The following is a 20,168-nucleotide window of genomic DNA, read 5'->3' on the forward strand; positions in this document are numbered from 1 at the left end:
ACATAATGTGTCCGACAAATATTTATTGGTACTTATGCAGATAGCAACTATTTGTAGAAATCAAATAAATTTTCAAATTTAATTATATTTTTAATAATTAATATATACAAAAATAATTACTATACGAATAATAACATATGTATATAATAAATTTATTTATATAGTCTAAATACTAAAATTTATCATGAAATAATAATAAACGTTATCCACAATAATAGCTTATGAGTGATGATAAATATCATAATACACATTATGCAAATACTCATATATTTATAAATTCACTTTTTTAATTATTATATTCTTTTTTTGTGTCTCTAACTCATCCTATCATAAAGAAGGCACCATAGTTATTAATTGTCACATGAAACTTATCATGGTAGACTATATAAATTAAATGACATAATAAATGTTATATTATAAATTATCTTATTTGACAAGAAGCTCATCTCCAAATCCTCCAGATATGTTTTTTCTTCATCTCTACCTCTATTAAAAACAAAATATATATTGAATAAAGAATTGAAAATTGTATTTTGGCACCCTTCCTCTTTTTGCATAATGTACTAGACTTAATTTGACTCCCATTAGATTTATGGCAATTCCATCGGTTATTCTTATCCATATTAGAGATGCTCACGATTTGATTTAGATCGTTTTGATATAAAAATTCATTTGATCCAGTTTGGTTGAATTAAACATCCAAAATATATTTGCAATTTAGTACATTATTATTACTATATTCCAATTAATATAGGGATTTGATGTATTAGTTTTTATATATAGCAAAAGAAAATATAGTATGATCAATTGTCGAGATGAAGAAAAAAAGAAGTTTAATGAATGACATACAATAAAAATAGCAAGTCAAAGTAAAAAACGTAATCTTAGTGTATAATAATTATATTAATATATAAGTTTGGATTGGTTTAGTTTTGGAAAGAAATCCAAAACATGAACCAATTCTATCAACTCATTACAATCTCAATCCAAAATGGTGCAAAAGATTTCGATATAGATAGGTTTTTTAGTTTTTAAATTGGTTTGCAAATTTATTTTTAGATTGACTTGGATGTGAACACCATAGTTCTGATTATGGACTACATAGATGAAGTTCAATAAATTTATCTGCCCTTTAAGTGTCCTTACTATTTGCCAAACATTTGGCATTTGGTATATATCAATGAGATAATCTAGTAACTAGTAATTATAGTTGTATAGTGTTAATCATTTTATAACGCTGCTAAGGCATCTCCACACAAACAATAATCTGATGTCCCAAATTATGTCACAAACTATATTCAACACTAATAACATTGAAGCAAAAATAGAAAAATAACGAATGTTTAATTTTAATTAACATGACATGTTTCTGTTGATGCGAGGCATGATTTGAGATAAACAATATACCTTGTTCATTGGCACACACCACATCTGCAGTTATTAATGCTTCTTTCCAGATCAATGCCAAACATAGATGGCTTATATTAAATGCAAGAATTTACAATGTGCTGCATTGCTCACAGAAAGTTGTACTGTTGTAGTAACCCTTTTGGCTTAAGCTTCACTTCCAACGATGACATTGAATCCTACCCAAAGTGCTAGAAAAAAAATTCCTTACAGTTACTAGAGGAACCACATGGCCAACTTAAACTTCCAACTATGACATTGAGTAATAAGGTTTGTATGCGAGTTGGATTTTGAAAGTCATCAAATACACTGCTGAGATTATGGCTCTGAAGCCATTCATTTCCCTTGTTCCTCCTTCAAAACTCAACTTACAAATGACCCTAAACAACAATATGGATCAGAAAAAGGGATATGAATAAACCATTTAATGATGGTAATTTCATTCTTTCTGAATAAAAGGAAGCTGAGTTTTCTCAACATAGACTCAATAACCTCTATACTTATAAATTAGTTTCAATCATAATATAGTTGATCTAATATTTGAAACCTGTGCACTGTTACTTGTAGTTTCACATGGCACAATTAGTTATGACACGAAACGGCTAAATGTAAGAATGAAACAAATTTGTGAAGAATCTGAAATAGACCTCTTCACAATTTCTTGTTCACTTCATGAAGAATCCAATAGATCCAGTAACAGCAGATGCTGACATTCACCTAATACCAGTCTACATTGGTCATGTAAATAGACCAAAAAACAAGCTATCCGGGTTTCACATACTTTTTATAAGAGAATATCTAGCTATACAATATCTATAAAACAGATCATTTATGGACTATGGTACGCCAAAGTGCCAAATTCCAAGTTTGAATTTGACAGCATGATACCATTTGAGTCTCAATTACCCTTTGATTGTACAGTTTAACTTCAAACAAGTTATTATATTTTAGGCAGATAAGGAGCAGCTGCCGCAACTGGAAATCGTTTCTTCAAATTCTTCCTCTGATCATTCCAGCAGCCAACATTCTCTGCATTGCAATGCATGGCAAGGGTCCAGTACCTACAGGGCGCAGCCGTATCACAAACATAACAGTAGCACTGCATTCAGCCAAAGAGTTCAAAACAAATTATTGTCACAGGTAATGGAGGTAAAAAATGCACAATCAATAGTACATGCATAATAGTGTCAAGTGTGTATATATAAGAAAGCAAGTTACATTACCATTTCACAATGTTTAACATGAGGTGTGGTCTTAAAAGGAAACTTGGAACATTGATGCCTTGAGTGCGGGAAATCTCTGCAAGCGACCTGTTTGACATTATCATCGATCAGGCAAATGGCTATTTTTCTGATAAAAAAACACAGACATAAACAAATTGGGAGGATTGTATGGCATTATGCTATTGTCCAATAATAAAAATAGGATAGAAGGTGAGGACACCAATAATTTAACATTTTGGGAGTCACCAAAACCATATCGTGACCACAGTTGTGGCCACATTGGCCGCGTTTACCCATAATTATCCGAAACTTCAAGGTTTTGGGAGTTTCTGAAACTGCCGCTATTTAAAACCTTGATAGTAGGTACAGCTCTTTCCGTGTTTGCAGTGTTATTTCCTAATAAAAATATGCAACATCTAGTGTTATCTTTTTACTGACTATTATGAGCTACATGTTATCATGCTTTTTAATAATTAACAACACAATCACCTAAAGAAATATTCTTATCTAAATTGTGCATAAAAATAACATTGAAGGACACTCTCTTTCTGTGAAACTGAGAAGTGAAATCCACCTGGGTCACATTTCAATTTCACATTTAGTTTATCAAATTTTGAACTCCATGGGTATGTTTTCGAGTTAGGTTTTGAAGGGGAAGAAGGGAAAGGAAGACTTGAGAGCCATGGAATACATTAGTGAGAGTTGGCCGTAAAATCTTTCCTTTCCTTTCCCTCCGAAAAGTAACTCGCAAACCTAAGGGTTTGTTTGAGAGTTGAATTTTGGAGGGGAAGGAAGGGAAACGGAAGGCTTGAGAGTCATTTCACAGATATATTTCATGGCTCACAAACTTTCATTTTCCCTTCTTTTCCCTTTCTTCATCTCCAAAATACAATTCCCAAACTGACCCTAAATTTCCAGTGCTCATAAAATACTGCAAACCTAAAAATTTCTGAAATATGATAAGCAACATCAACAAAAATTCCAATCAAAGCCAAAACCTTTAAGATACAATAGTTGATGAAATCAAAGCAATTTTCAACTAGTCCAAAAACCGATCAAAAAAATTGTTGAAAATGATCATAAAAGATAAAAACAAAACAAAACCTAAAAACCGAAGGGTTTAAGTTATACCTGTCCCTTTTCACAAATGATGGAGACATCATCAGAAAGAGGGTAACTTTTGTCCAAAGAGATCTTGGACTTAGCAACAACCTCATCAGGATCGAATCCTAGGATGAAACAATCCTCAGTATCCTCGAAACGTTTCATGTCATCGATATTTTTCAAACAAACTATAGCCCTGGGGCTTTCGGATTCTGGGGAAGGTGGTGGAGTTGTTTTCTGAATCGTCTTCTTCGTCGACTTCACGTTGCTTCGTGCTGTTCTTTTACGTTTGGTAGCCATGATTGAATCTCAAGGAAGGTTCAATGGCGGAACGATCAGAAAGTAGAAGAGTAAAAGAGTGTTGTGCAGTGGAGGGAGACGAAATTATGTGTAATAGAATTCAGAATAAGAGGGTTTTGAAAATTGGAAGATAACCGTTGAGATTTTATATTTTTTAAATTATAATTTATGAAGTTTCATGTTGAGAAATTAATTTAGGTCAAAGATGATAATTTATGATTTTTCTTATTTGAATGGATTGTAATAAGATTCTTAAATGTTGATATTACTTTCAGTTTTTTAAATGTTAAGGTGATACATGTTTGATTTCTCTCAAACAAGATCTTGGGTTCGAGTTTTGTAGATGAAAAAAATACTTGTTGGAAAAGACAGCCCCACATATTTATGAATATTCACAGTTCGGACATAATTATCTTCAATGTGAGGATATATGTAGGAAACAAAAAAAATATAATTTATGAATTTCTTTCTTGTAAAATAATAGTTTTTGAATTTCTTGTTAGGATTGTAATAAGACTCAATTACTTATTGATATTATTTTAGGTACATATTTGATTGATATGAGTCCTTACAAAATTGGAGGTGTACTATTTTAGTTTTTTGGTATTATTAAAGGTATTTTTCCATCATTTTTAATAAATAGCTAATTCTTTTTGGGTTTGTCGTTATTTCTTCTGACAAGTATTATTATCAAGAATCAATTAGTATTTTAGTTGGATACACGTTTAGACTTTTTAGGAATTTGAGATTTTTCATTTTTGAGGACTAAACTATTACATAGAAAAGATTTATGTAATAACCACATGAATTTTCATTCTTGGTGATGTAATACTTACTCTGCATGACATCATATTTTGAGATTAAGCTTAAAAGTCCGATGAAATATCCTATTTTTTCTGAACAAAAGCTAAGATTATTACAAATATAAAAGATGATTAATACAAAAAAGTCCATCTTTACCTTTAATTTTTTTTTTCTCTTAGTAATTGACATGCTTATTAGTCCATCTTTACCTTTACAAATATAAAAAGCTATACACAAATAAAATTAGGAGTGAGGAAGACCCAACCCGTCTCATAGACTTGTCTCAACCCGATGACTTAGGGACGAGTCTGACATGTCCAAATAAATAAAAAAATGACAAACCTAATTAATTATAAGAGACAAACTCGTCGTCAAAAAATGACGGGTTCAGATCTATGTCCAGGTCACTCGACCAATCTCTTATAGTTATATATCAAGAATAGTTAAATAAGTATTTATTAATACTCATTATGTTCAACCCACATAACTCAAATACATACCAGTTGTCCCTTATTTTATTCACTTTTTGTGTGAACTTTTGAGTATTGGCATGTTGTTGTCATTTCAGTTCTCATGTATTTTTTATCATTTACAAGAACACTTCAGTTTATGTTGACACTTGACAGTTTAAATTGTTCTGAAATTTTCAAATGTCTTCTATAATTTTCAGTCACGTAATTGTGATAGTTTTTAGTTTGAAGGATGCAATTTACAATTTGTAGTTTATATACTCATGTATGTGAGATGCATGTTTTAGTTGATTTATTGATAGATTATGATAATTTTGATCGTGCGTGCTTAAAGATTTGAGAAAAAATCTACGTTTGTCATTTTGCCCTTTTCCAACCCATATTCGTCTCTATCTTGACTTGTCTTATTTTGGACTTGTCCCTCAAACATCTCATCCTAATTAGGGATAAGTTCGGGTTCAAAAATTAACCCGATCAATATTTAAGGACGAGTAAGAGACATGTTTAATCCATCCCACACTCACCCCTAAGGCTTTATTTCGGAGTTACGAGGAAAAAGAATGAGAGAGATTAAAGGGGGGAGGGAAAAAGAACGAAATAATCTCCATTATTTGATAGTACGAAATTTAGATGAGAAAGACTAAACTAATAATAACGTAAGAATATTTTTTATTATTCCTTTAAAAATGTAATTAACAATTAGTAATGGACAATAATATATAATTATATAATATTACTACAAATATTTAGCTAATTTTGACATTTTATCTCTAAAAAATATTTTCCCCTCCTTCATCCAACTCCCAAATAAGGGGAAGACTTTCCAAAATCATAACTTCCATTACTCTCTAAAACCTCACTCCCAAACAAAGTCTTATATTAGTATAAACGAGTGAACATTTCCCTAGAAAACCTTTTTTATAACATGTTTGTCTACCCATGGAAATTCACCCAAACCCATAGCAACTCTTGTTTCATGATCCAAATATAACTTATCGTTTTATTAATGAATAAGCAAAAAATAAAAGTAAATTATATTTGTGATTACATTGTGTATATCCCAATTACAGGAAAATTCAACCAATGTGATTGCAATTCGTAATGTTGTTGCAAAGACTTTCAAATGCAGTCATAATTGTAATTCTTGTAAGAAAACAGTATTTATTGAAAGATATAATTACATACACTAAATTATTAATTTATTACTTATGGAGTGAAGAAATGCAATTAATAATACCAAAAGGTCCAATCTAAAAGACTGTTTAATGTTGCTTGAGGTGGAATTGTTGTTCATTTCTATCTTGCCCTACTGTACTGAATAAATGCTGGTTCGAGTTCATTGATGGTGCAATAACTTTTCTAGCTAGTACTTAAATAGTTGTTCCATGTTCATTTATTTTTTAGCTTGTTTGCTATGAAGTATCTACTTTTTTAAGTGCTTAATTTTTCTTTAGTTTAGGATGCATTTGGATACGCTTTGAAAATGTCATTTTAAGCTTGCTAATTTTACACCTATTATTTATTTCTTAGACATGTCATTATTTATTTATTTATTGCATAGGACAAATATTTAGACTCAACCACAATGATCTTATCAAATAATAGTAGTACGCAGAAAACACAAATACAAATTAAAATAGTCTATGTTATTCGTCATAAAAATGGTCAAAAAAACTAATTTAACTTATATATAATATTTTTTAGGATGTTACACATTTCCATTAAATAAATTGAACTTAAAAAAATTTAAAGTACCAAATTAATTCTTTATTCAAAGAATATCATATAACTTGAGAAGCGTATGTTATTCAAGGTACATTTTTCAACCAATTACAACTCATAACACATAATGTCAGAAATAAAATATGCTCTTATATTATTTAGGTAGCACATTCGTTATCTCATACGTTGTGGCACTGTATGTATCATTAACTTGTTATTGGTTAAAAAAATATATTTAAATTAAAAAATTAATAATTAATTATTTTCCTGATAAATCAAAGTTTGTAGCACATACAGTAACATAAGTTATGAGACGGCATATGTGTACCTATTATTTACCGGTAAGCTTGAGTGAACAGTCTTTAAGGATGATGTGGAGCGGCTTGATAAATTTGTCAGTGGGGAGCTGCATCGACCTATTGATGTTCTCCAACAAGCCAAAGTAAACTTCTTTTACCTGTGTAAAAAGGAAACATTTTATTAAAATCAGAATTAATAATTAACATGTATCAATTCGTTTTATTTAGATGATTAAAATTAAAATATATATATTGTTTTCCAAGTAATTATGTGATTGTTAATTAAAAACGTTTAATATGAATATTTATATATGATTATATGATAAAAGTTATTATTCTCACAATTTTTATATGAACATTATTTTTCTATTTTGTTAACCCTTCTAAATTATCTTCCAATTTTTAGAAATTGAACTATTGTTTTGTTTACTTTTAATACAAAGAATATTGACATCCTCTCTTCTCATCCATGATGTCATTGATCCATAATGGGTGAGTTAAGATTTCTCTTGATTCTGTATCATAATTTGTCTTCATCTTCTCTTTAGATTCTTTTAATGAAATAAATAGGCAGAAAGATTTTACCGGTATAGTTATTATACCGTACCAGTATTTGAGTTGGACTAATTTAACTGGCCAATATTTAACAATTTTAACAACACTATTTAAAGCTCTAGTTCAATAATTCAACCGTTTCAAAGACGGTTTGCAAAGAAGTACTCTTCAATTTTTGGGTTGTCTTGTAATATGTATACATTTTTTGATATAATTATGTTTTTAGTTTCAGTTTATAAATTGTGATATTTTAACATGTTTATGTTTGGGTACTTTAATTGAAAACTGTATATAAATTAATCTATTTTGTTTGGATAAAGTAGAAAAATTGTTTTTTATATAATAAATTACAAAAAAGTATGAAGTTATTAATTTATGTTATGATTATTTTTGTTGTTTTTACACTATTCTTAAATATACATTTTTTAATATTTACCATCATATATATTTTTACTATAAAATTTAAATATTGCATAACAAATGCTAAAAAAATATTAAAATAAAACACAATATAAAAACCAATAAACAAATTATGAGTTATTTATTCAATTACACAATATAAATAATACAAAATGTCAAATTTTATACAATTTTTTAATAAGTTATAATAATGAAGTGAAGAGCTCTATTGTTTGTGGAATAGTAAAAAGGAGAAAAAAGATAAAGTTATGATGAGCTAAAATGAGAAATCAAAAAATTGAAGAAAAAAAATACACTAACCAAAAATAAAAATTAACTCATGATTTTGGAGTTTGTACTTTTAATTTATTTTTTCAAAAGAAAAAAGCGGAATTTATGATTTTATTTGGTTGTCAAACATACATAGTCTATATTTTTAGCTTATTCTTTAAAAAATAAGCAAAATCTACACACAAAAAATAAGTCATACCAACCATGAGCTTATACTTTATTTGAGAATGAATTTTGGAATGGAAGGAAATGAAATGAATAACTTTAGAAAGTTTTTCTCTTCTTTGAGGAGTTTGATAAAGGAGAATGTAAGGTTTTCGAGTGTTTATAAAACTATCTATATGTCTATTTTTATATTTCTCCTAATGTAGAGTTTTTGGAGACAAATTATAAAAATACCTAAATATTTATAGTAACATCATATAATTATATATTATTGTATATTTCTCATTATTAATTACATTTTCAAAGAAAAAATAGAAAATATTCTAACATTATCATTAGTTTGCTCTCTCCACCTAAATTTCATATTCTCAAACAAGTGAGAGGATTGTCTTCCTTTCTCATTCATTTCCTCCTATTCCTAGCTGTTTGATTACTCTCATTATCTTTCTCTCCTAACTCCCAAACATAGTCTTGGTGTAAAGATTTATGCACATTCACTATATCATTCAATAGATCATTTACCTTGCATTACTTTTGTCGAAGAGTTGATGATAATGAATGTTACGATAATAGTGTATAAAACTCATACATTATTAATATATAGTATTCATCATTTTCTCTTATATTATTACTTTGTAAAGTAGACATAATGTTTTACAGTTTTACTTTTAATTACTTTTATTAGCATGTTTCATTCATTAATTCTTTTATGAATGTATTTTGCTTTGTTAAATGAAAGTTTATTTCTCTTCTTTTTTGAAGTTTGTCTTAAGAGCATCCAGATGTAAATAATATTTTTATTTTTATTTGGATTACACATTATTTTATAATTTATTACAACTCCCCATAAAATAAGAATAACATCTATTTTTCTCACTAAGATAAACATTATTCTTATTCTTATTTGAATATCATAACATACCCCACACTTTTATATTTAACAATAAATATAACAAAATATTAAGAATAATTACCCATTTATTTATTAATAAATCAAAAATCGCTATAATTTATTAAAAATAAATTATAGCTAAAAATATAGTTTTTCTTGTTGTAAATTATACAAATAAATTACATGAATACTAATAAATAAAACAAAATACTGCATTAATTAAAATACAATAAAGATAATTTCAAAATATAACAAAAATTACAACATAGTAAATTAAAAGATAAATAAAATGCATAAAATAGATAAAGTACATCACAACACATAAATGTTATCTCTCCTCACCAAAATTGTTTTTATTTACTAAGAATTGTTCTTATTTAAAAACAAAACTCAGAAAATAAGAATGTGAAATTAAGAATATAGTAAAAATGTCACAGTGGACGCTCTAAGTGCTTAATTAATCAACACTAAAAGCAGATTAGATGGTCGAGACAATTAAAATAGATCAAATAAACAAGAAAATAAAAATCCTAAGAAAATAAATTTTGTTAAAAAAATAAATATTTAGACACAAGTCCTTAACAACAATCAACAAAGTATTGGTCTAATAGTATAAGGTTTTACTAGATTCACAAGTAGATAAAATGTCAAATGTTCGATCCTATGAGTAATATTTGTTGAGAATAACAACTACACACCTCACCTAAGAAAAATTAGTTCTTTACTAAAACAGGTGAGAAAATACTCTTAATTATACACACACAAAAAAGAATCATTGGCAACAACAAATTTTGCTAATCAGAAAAATAACCAAACAGATTCACACAAAATAAGTATAAAGAATATCATATTTAAAATGAATTGATTGATATTATATTTGTTATCAAAATCAATTAAATTGGGTTACCAAAAGGGTTTTGGGAGAAAGATTAATGAAACTAACAATAAGGCAAGCATAATAAGTTGAGATAATGAATTAAACATGAAAAACATGAGATTAGATTTCAATATTCAATATCTAAGTATCCAACATTTTATGATATTATTCTCATGAATTTCCTAACACCAATCTCTCAAAAAAAAGAAGATCAAATTAACTAATTCTTAATCACTTAAACAATTAATCAATCAATCATAATAAATTTGAGCATTTTATTGACTAATTCAATTAATTCCATTCATAGAATTCACATGTTAGTAAATGACATGCTCTAGTTCTATTTGAAAGATAAAATTTTCATTAGACATTTAAACTTTAAATCATGATTAAGATGATCACACCAAACAAGTATCATAAATAAGAGTAAATCTGAAAGACAATAGAATAATATTAAAAATAAATCATATAGTCATATTGAACATATCAAATTTAAATAATTACATCTAATCTCACACAAAAAAAAAAGGTTTAACTACTTGTTACAATGGAACTAAAAGTCTTAATGTATTGACATCATCTTCTTCTACACACCATGCATAAAGTTGTTTTATCATTTCCATTTTAGAATTTCATGCAACTCTGTGGTCTCCTATTTATCCTAATTTCAGTGTGTTTAGCTTTAAAGATTTTGATTAATTTATCTAAAATAAAGTAATTTCGCTTGGCTTGAGTTTTTTGTTCAGCGAATATTTTACTCAATAAGGCTCCTATCCTAGGCGCATTTGGCTTCTCTCGCTCGGCATATACTTTCTTTCACTAGATTATGTTCCTTTTTGCCGCGTGGAATAACATAAAAATATGTAATATGATTTGTGTAATTATTTAACTTAATGTATATATGAATTGTATTTATACAAACTTTTAGAATAAAAAAAATACCCATTCATCCTAATTATCTAAAGTGATTTTCACACTTATCAAATACTGCAAAAACTCTTTGTATCATCTTTGATTACTTAGTTATTATTATTTTGGGTTAATAATACTTTACTTTTTTTTAGAGCTTGAAGTGACATTTCTTTCCTTATTTATTAATAAACGGTCTTATAATTTTTTATATTAATTATGGGTTTTTATGATGCTTTCTTTTATAGAGAAGTCATATCTCTACAATCTGCTTTTCTTCTTAAATAGTTGATAATAATGAAAATTACAATTCTTCTATGTGAGTACAACTTTTTTGTCGGTGTACAAATTAAATATGACAGTATGTGACTATGAATGTATTTTATACTCATTTGAATTTACATATTTTTAAGTTTCTTACTTCAATGTAGCTATAATTATATTATATTTATTATAAACCTAATTTAAAAGACTCCTTATATAACAAGGTTTGGCTTGAATGTGACTTTATGAATGTGGTGGATATCTTTAAAGGCAAATTCAAAGTTCCTTGGAAGCTTCTTAATAAGTGGCACATGTGTCAATGGCATGTTTCATCTATGGAGCTTCGAGTTTCTCATATTTACAGGGAGAGAAATACTTGTGCCGATAAGTTAGCTTCTTTTGCTATTTCTTCAAAAATGTATGCTTGGTGGGATACTTTGCCTAGCTTCATTCTCCTTGAATTCAATAGGAATAGATTGTCTCTTCCTAATTATAGATTTAGGAACATGTAGCTCTTTCCTTGTTTGTTCTGTTTTCCTCTTTAATATATTGGGGTGTTTTACACCCAGCTTTAAAAAAAAAAATTATTTGAGATGTTATAAAGAAATAAAAAATGTATATAAAATTACAAATAAAAAAATACAATAGAAGTTACAATAATTATATTTTTTTATTCACTTATGTAAACATAAAAATAAAATAACCTTATGCTGTCACAGTTGCAATTTGCTAATGGCCATAATAAATTAAAAATCTCACCAAAAACACAATCATAATTTCAAACCCTTCAAAGAAGTATAAAAAATTGAGTTGGTGGGAGGTTGGTGAAGCAAGAAAAAAATGTGAGTTAATTTGCTTTGGGCTTATTTAAGGTAGAAGAATATGAGTATCTATAAATGCAGTTTTCTTTCTTCAACTAAATGCAGTTTATATGTCATATCATATCATTTTCCTTTAAAAGTTAGGTCAGATGTTTACCCCATACCTTGACGTGGGAATATTTCTCTCATAACCCAATCTGATACCATAAATATCAATAAAATGCTCACCATGAAGTTGCATACACATTGGTCAAATAAGTACAATCCAAGTAACTTCAATTGCATGCAAAATTCATCATTGATAAAGTCAACTTATTTTTATCAAGAACTTTGTTTTGAATACTACTTGTCTACGTAGAGTAGTTTAAAGTAGATACAAATGGTGACTCTTATGTAAGTTATTGAATGTCCAAGCAATTGTCACAAATTAGGTTAGGGAATGCTTCTGCTTCATTTTCAATATTCGATTAAGACATGAAAATGAGGACGGAAAATTAGTAAAGTTCTCCTAATTGGAGCTTTATTTACTTAATTGTTATACCCTAATTAGTTGTGAGTTTTCAGAAATTTCTAAAACTTCTGAGCATATGGCTAGATTTGTTGAAAATATGTCAATCATTTAAGGGAAGAATCCACTTATTCCTACAATAAAAAATGCCTTAAAAATGTTTAGTTTTGCAAAGTTATAAAATTAATTTATTAATAATTTTTTTTGGGTCATTACTCATATAGAAAGAGAAATAGACATAACATACTGTATAGAAACACAAAATGACATCCATATCCAATAGCTTCAATAGTAAACAAGTTATCTTAGTCTAATGTCATCTTCATCCATCCTTAGTATTATGAAAGTGTTAAGTATAATCTTAACTTAAGATTTGAGTCTTTCATACAATGTGATTATATGTCTTAATTGGAGTCTTAAGCTTGAATCTTTGTATTCTTTCTTCAGATTCTAGTGAATCATACCATACTTGTATTCACTCTCCTTATGACACATGACATATTTGTACCATAATTCATCTTAAAAGTCTTATCACAGTGATGCATAATATTCTTTGTATGAGTAAATATTCAACATTAGTGTTTGTCTTTTCATGAATCCTCTCTGTGGGGTCCTATGTTGTAGTTGAAGTAGGTCCCAGCTCAGAAAAATAATAAGGCTCATAACATAACCCCATTTCTACTCTTTCACAACTCCATGCATTATAAAGTCACACATCACACCCTTGTGGTCACAACACATCAAAGCACTTGTTCTAAAACTCCCACTCTTTTTTCTCACCAACCAAAGCCTCAAACAAGCAACCATGGGTTCAACCGGTGAGACACAAATAACTCCAACCCATGTATCAGACGAAGAGGCTAACCTCTTTGCCATGCAACTAGCCAGTGCCTCAATCCTACCCATGGTTCTCAAATCAGCCATTGAGCTAGATCTTCTAGAAATCATAGCAAAAGCTGGACCTGGAGTTCATCTTTCACCCACTGATATTGCTTCTAAGCTTCCAACATCAAACCCTGATGCACCAGTTATGCTAGACCGCATTTTGCGCCTCTTGGCTAGTTATAGTATCCTTACTTACTCCCTCCACACCCTTAATGATGGAAAGGTTGAGAGGCTATATGGTTTGGCTCCTGTAGCTAAGTACTTGGTTAAGAATGAAGATGGTGTTTCTCTTTCTGCTCTTAGTTTGATGAATCAGGATAAAGTACTCATGGAAAGCTGGTATTTCACTATCTCTTTCTCTTTTACTTTCCAACTACTCCATTTCTTACCAGAAAATAATATATATTCCAATTTAATTCTCCCACTAATCCTCATATTTACAAAAAAATTGCATATATTATAAGATGATACTTTATTTGTTAATAGTTGATTTACAAGTTATATGTGTAACTTTCTTGTGATTAGGAGGATTAATATGAGGATTTAATACGAGGACGTAATATTACTCTTACCTACCACCACATTATCTTCTTTTGCGGGTTCCACATATAATGGATCTTCTACTTTTCCAAGATTACTCTCTTCTTCACTTTCTATTTTATATGGATGCTTGTTGCATAACTAGAGTAGTTGAACTATCACAAATTTTTTTAATCACTCGGGCTATATGTGTTAATTGATAATCAAAGTGAGCTATGTGTCCTAAAGTTTTTTTTTCCTTCAAAATTTATGTGATTTTGAAGTGTCACTTGTTTCCACACTGAAGAAAAAATGAAAAAGATTATTGACAGTTAAGAAGAGTGATGCTTAGATGTCAAATTAGAGAGAAAAACTTGTGTTTAGAGACATATTTGGAGATAAGTGTATTTATGTTTTTTGATGTTATTATTTAGGACTAAATTTTAATTAAAATTAAATTTTTAATATATTTTCAATATTATACTAATTCTTTCTACATAGATACGTATCTATACAAGTCTTTCTCGTGGAATTAAATCATTTCGTAAACAACTTATTAGTAAGGGTTAAGATGATTGTTGTCTTTTAATTTGTAGGTACTACTTGAAAGATGCAGTCCTTGAAGGTGGCATTCCATTTAACAAGGCATATGGAGTGACAGCCTTTGATTACCATGGCACAGATCCAAGGTTCAACAAGGTTTTCAATAAGGGAATGTCTGATCACTCTACCATCACAATGAAGAAAATTCTTGAAACCTACACAGGCTTTGAGGGTCTTAAATCTCTTGTTGATGTTGGTGGTGGGACTGGTGCTGTAATCAACAAGATTGTCTCAAAGTATCCAAAGTTAAAGGGAATTAATTTTGATTTGCCACATGTTATTGAAGATGCTCCTTCTTATCCAGGTTTTTTAAATGAGTTTTTCTGATATATGCCTTATAGGTTAAGGGAGCACTTGTGACACAAGGTGTCCCACTCCATATACCAAACCAATTAGAATGTTATTTTTTATTATTTTTTGTTTTTAAAAATATTTTTTTATTCATATGTCAACATGTAATTGGCTTGAGACGGGAAATAAGATATGGTTGCGGACACATGATCCCTTCATGACCTATGTTAAGGATACTTAACTAAACTAGTTTACATGGGGAAATGGTTTATTTTTTACCTTGGAATGTGGTATTTTGTATTTTCTTGTAATCCAAGATACATATCTTCTCTTATATATTGTTTCATACCAATGAAAATATGTTACATTGATTATTTTTTTAAATATTTATTGTCATTGATCTAAGAAGCTAAGACAACATATGAGACATAATCTAGTACAATATATATTCCTTCTAAACACACTTTTTAACTTAAATATGATTAGCCCCACTTAGAAAACTCGTTCATTTTTAAATTTAAATGTGAAGTTTAGAGGTGATCCTTATAGTAGCTAGTGCTAGACTTTTTATTTGAAAAAATATTGCTGATTTTATTGGTTACCTACTTGGACTTTATATTAGTTAGATGACATTTTCAGGAGACGTAATTGTTAAAGATGAAAATGACTCATTATTAGATAGTTTTTTGTTATGGTAGTTATGATTAATTTTACTTTAAATGGTAGTTTCAGTTTCAAGCAACTACCAATTTTCTTTTGTATAAATTTTTTGTACTTTGCCTTTATGCATAATTCAATTCCAATAATAAAAGTTCAATATTTTCTTCTCTTTTTGCTCTTTCAATTCCTTCTTTTCTTTCTTGCATGGTTGCTAAGAAATTAAGAATAATAATTACAGATTTAACATTGGTGTTTCGTGTAGGAGTGGAGCATGTTGGTGGAGACATGTTTGTCAGCATTCCAAAGGCTGATGCTGTTTTTATGAAGGTAAATTTTAGACACTATCAATATCATTGTTTGGTATATATAGTTAATTAACTTTACCGGGTGTCAATAATACTTAATTGTTGGTATCGTATTTGTTTGGTATAACTAATGATATTCTTTCACCCTATCGGTAAGGAAATAATATCTTTTAGACTATGTGGTTGCACATTCCAGTAAGTATCGTTTCAGGAATCAAAAAATTGATTTTTTGGTAGATCTGGGTATTGAATGGAATCTTACACTACTATATCAATGCTGTTGTATACTAGTATAATATTTAGTGATAAAATCTCTAGCTTATTTAGCAAAACTCTTGGATTGGAACATGAAATAAAGTTTTTAACATTTACCTTTCAATACCTCAAATCATGTTTCAATTGTTTATGCTAATGACATTAATGTTATTCCTACATATTCAGTGGATTTGTCATGACTGGAGTGATGAGCACTGCTTGAAGTTTTTGAAGAACTGTTATGAGGCACTTCCAGAGAATGGTAAGGTTATTGTGGCTGAATGCATTCTTCCTGTGGCTCCAGACACTAGCTTAGCCACAAAGGGTGTGGTTCACATTGATGTGATCATGTTGGCTCATAACCCTGGTGGGAAAGAGAGAACAGAGAAAGAGTTTGAGGCCCTGGCTAAGGGTGCTGGATTCAAAGGTTTCAGAGTTTTCACCAATGCTTTTAACACCTACATCATGGAATTTCTGAAGAAGGTTTAAATTCTAATAATGTATATTCAAATTAGTTGCATTTGGATTTTGAGATTGTGACTGTGATTCAACATATGAAGGCAGTTTCACCAGAAAATGTAATGCACTTGGAAATGAATAATGAGAAGTTCAATGTATCTTCTGCTTATATAAAATGAAAGTGTTGTATACTTGTATTCTTCTCTGTATATGCATGCAAAATTTATCTTTATTTTATATTTTCACTTTAGTGTCTATTTTTTATTGAGAAAAAGATTTATGAGTTGATAATGTATGAATTATATATATTGGTAGTCTATTATTCATTATTCACTTTCAATCATTATTAACTAATTAGAAAATGTAATACAAATGAATGATGAATGATGTATTGTCTGTCTATAAATCTTTAGATTAATAGTGTATAAATATTACACTCTCCCTTATTTCCATTAAGTAACAGGTATTTATCAATAAAAACGTGTATATAGTAAGGCGAGAACTAATATGTGAACCGCATATTAGTTCGCTTCCAAGCGAACTAGTGTACAACCGTTGGATGAAAATATTTGATTACGGGCTACCTACCAGTCACTGATAAGAAGTTGTGTTGGCAGAGTAAGACATCATCCTAAAAGTCGGGTTGGTTCAATTCTACTTCTAGTGGACCTAACGTCAATATGTATGAAGACGACTTCTAGGTGGAGGTCGGTTTGGTGAAAGGAGACTTCAGGTCATCATTTCTCTCCTAGATGGCATTGGTGGAGAAGTCGTCATCATTGAAGTCGGTTTGGCTCAAACCAACTTTAGTATGTATATTTATCTCTGCAATCTCCATCTTTCCAAATCGTAGAAGAGTGTAATAACATAGTTGATAAGAAAGCAGTTTGGATTGGTGAAAGTACGTTGTTAATGTTAGTTTTCACTTTTTTCTTCTTTGATTTAACTATTATGAAGTAAAGACCCTAATGAAAACTATATTTGAGATATAATTGTGAATAAAAATTTAGGTTTATTGTATAGTTAACTTTTTTATTATAATTATATTGATTAGTTTTCTTTTTGTTCTTTGTTTATGTTACTAGATGGAAAAAGAAATTAACAACATTGAAAACTATTGTGATGAGGTATTATTTTTGAGATTTTTTTTTATTTTGTTGCTGTAGTTTTTATATTTGTCATATAAATTATATATTTTTGTGATTTTAGGCCGTAGAAGATTTTGATAATAGTGATGCTGAAAATATAGATGAAACAAAAGATTTAGGTTTTGAAGAAATTGATTTTAAAATTGCTTTTGCTACTTTTACAATCTGGAGTGTGGTCTTGCCTACCTTTCATTATACATAGGGTGAATACTATACCAACTTATCCATTTGCTTCAAGGTAATCTCTATTTCTACCTACACAAAAATTTTATTTACAAGTAATTTCTTTCTTTTTTCTATCTTAATTAATATAAATTTTATATAGCTGGGGTCTCAGAAACTGCATCTTTACAGGAATTCCATGTGGAAATTTGATAGCATTTGGGTCACGCATAGGTCAAATGGACGCCAATGAGGTAACATATTTTAAACTCTTACCATTACAAATTGACACAATATTTTGATTTCCTAATAATATGTTCTATTTCTTTTTTGTAGTTTAAATGGCTCCCATATGAGACTTATAATAACAATTTTCCACGTTATGTCCAACAAGATAAGGTGTGAAGTGCATGTATAACTTTGATTTATTTCTAAATCATCGGATGTCATCAAATAGATCGAGTCACACTACAATTTGGCTTGTTTCAAGACATTCCACGATTATCAAAGAATATTGATGCCATGCACAAAATTTACAAACGCAAAAATCAAGACGCAAATTGGGCCATCAAGCATGCATAGTGGATTGATATTGGAGTCATCGCAAGGATCAAGTCTTGCAAGGACTTCCAATCTAAACTCTAGTCCACACACAACAATATATGAATTGGTATTTAACCAATTCTAGACCATACTTATATGATGATTTACTACTATGAGACTCACGCCAAATAAACTATCAACAAAATCAACAACAACCATATGTCCTTACACCTCCCACACCTCAAACTTCAATGTTCCAACTTACGATGAACCAACCCATGATGTCACAACAATTTATGTCACAACATTCGATGTATCAATTGTTAATCTCTAGCTCTTACAACATTCAATTAGGAAGAATGTCTTTTCAATATGTCTGTCGCACCAATGATATCATGCCTCATTGTTACTCTTTCTCTATAGAGGATAGTGACTTCATGAACAACTTATATGGTACACCTCAATCAGCAAATATATATTTCAATGATATGGGGTTTACCTTAAATCAAGATGATGGTGCTGGACCAAGTTCTTTCATGCATGGTTGATGATAATATTTTGCCTACCGTAGAGACAAATACGGTTGAAGATCATACAACAGTTGAAGATCAGACTAGAGTTGAACATCGAGTAAGGTCACAAGGTCATAAGCAATGACGTAAGTGTAGAACATGAGGACATTTAGGGAATTTTTAAAATTATTATTATTGTAACTTAATTTTAAATGGATTTAATTTTTATTTCAATTTCCCAATTACATTTTTTTTATATGCCAACTTAAAATCTGCCTCCAATGATTAAAAAAATATGTCCATTAAATCAATTGAATTTTTATTACAAATTTTTACAATTATAACTTAAAATTTAATTTTAAAAATGCTCCAACCGATACAAAAAATTAGGCCCAATATGAATTTTTTTATACTAGCACGGCCCATGTGCATCACATATGTCCACGACCCACTGCGTTGACAAGTCGTCTTCCCTGAATAAGACGTCACTGAAGCCAGAAGCCGTCCTGGGTGATACCGACTTCTCTACACACTGATGTCTCTCTTCTCCAAACTGACTTCTCTATGATAAAAGGTTATTGGTAACAAAATTAACGACTCAGATCAATCTCATTTTAATCCAACGGTTATACATACGGTTCGCTTCAGTGCAAACTAAAATGAAATTCACAATTTAATCTTTGTCATATGGTAATAGTATTAAAAATTCCAATAACCATTGTTATAATATTATGGTTGCAAACCTATGATATATTTTTTCTACCAAAAAAATATTACTTTCTACCCAAAAAAACCAATGATATTTTGAACCTTCGG

General features: G+C 29.3%; 2 protein-coding genes across 2 annotated transcripts; one reads left to right on the top strand and one right to left on the bottom strand.

The window, feature by feature from the left end:
* Positions 1,855-4,155, bottom strand: LOC109342582. The gene is made up of 3 exons (XM_019580538.1): positions 3,762-4,155; positions 2,631-2,717; positions 1,855-2,506 (listed from the first exon to the last, which is right to left on the bottom strand). The coding sequence occupies exons 1-3, from the start codon at positions 4,032-4,034 to the stop codon at positions 2,348-2,350; spliced, it is 519 nt and encodes a 172-aa protein (XP_019436083.1). The 5' UTR covers positions 4,035-4,155; the 3' UTR covers positions 1,855-2,347.
* On the top strand, positions 13,727-17,142 carry LOC109343467 (caffeic acid 3-O-methyltransferase-like). Its single transcript, XM_019581764.1, has 4 exons — positions 13,727-14,234; positions 15,011-15,321; positions 16,231-16,295; positions 16,715-17,142. Exons 1-4 carry the CDS (start codon positions 13,816-13,818, stop codon positions 17,015-17,017), a joined length of 1,098 nt encoding a protein of 365 aa, XP_019437309.1. The 5' UTR covers positions 13,727-13,815; the 3' UTR covers positions 17,018-17,142.

The sequence above is a fragment of the Lupinus angustifolius genome, chromosome LG03 (assembly GCF_001865875.1).
Source record: "Lupinus angustifolius cultivar Tanjil chromosome LG03, LupAngTanjil_v1.0, whole genome shotgun sequence".
In the NCBI taxonomy this organism is placed as follows: Eukaryota; Viridiplantae; Streptophyta; class Magnoliopsida; order Fabales; family Fabaceae; genus Lupinus; species Lupinus angustifolius.

Bases quoted from the DNA above. Each gene is read 5' to 3' on its own strand.
- LOC109342582 (XM_019580538.1), bottom strand. From the start codon at position 4,034: ATGGCTACCAAACGTAAAAGAACAGCACGAAGCAACGTGAAGTCGACG. The intron at 2,718-3,761 runs GTATAACTTAAA...AATGTCAAACAG, and splicing joins TCATTTGTGAAAAGGGACAG to GTCGCTTGCAGAGATTTCCC. The intron at 2,507-2,630 runs GTAATGTAACTT...GGCTGAATGCAG, and splicing joins ATGTTAAACATTGTGAAATG to TGCTACTGTTATGTTTGTGA.
- LOC109343467 (XM_019581764.1), top strand. From the start codon at position 13,816: ATGGGTTCAACCGGTGAGACACAAATAACTCCAACCCATGTATCAGAC. The intron at 14,235-15,010 runs GTATTTCACTAT...TTTAATTTGTAG, and splicing joins AAAGTACTCATGGAAAGCTG to GTACTACTTGAAAGATGCAG. The intron at 15,322-16,230 runs GTTTTTTAAATG...TGTTTCGTGTAG, and splicing joins AGATGCTCCTTCTTATCCAG to GAGTGGAGCATGTTGGTGGA.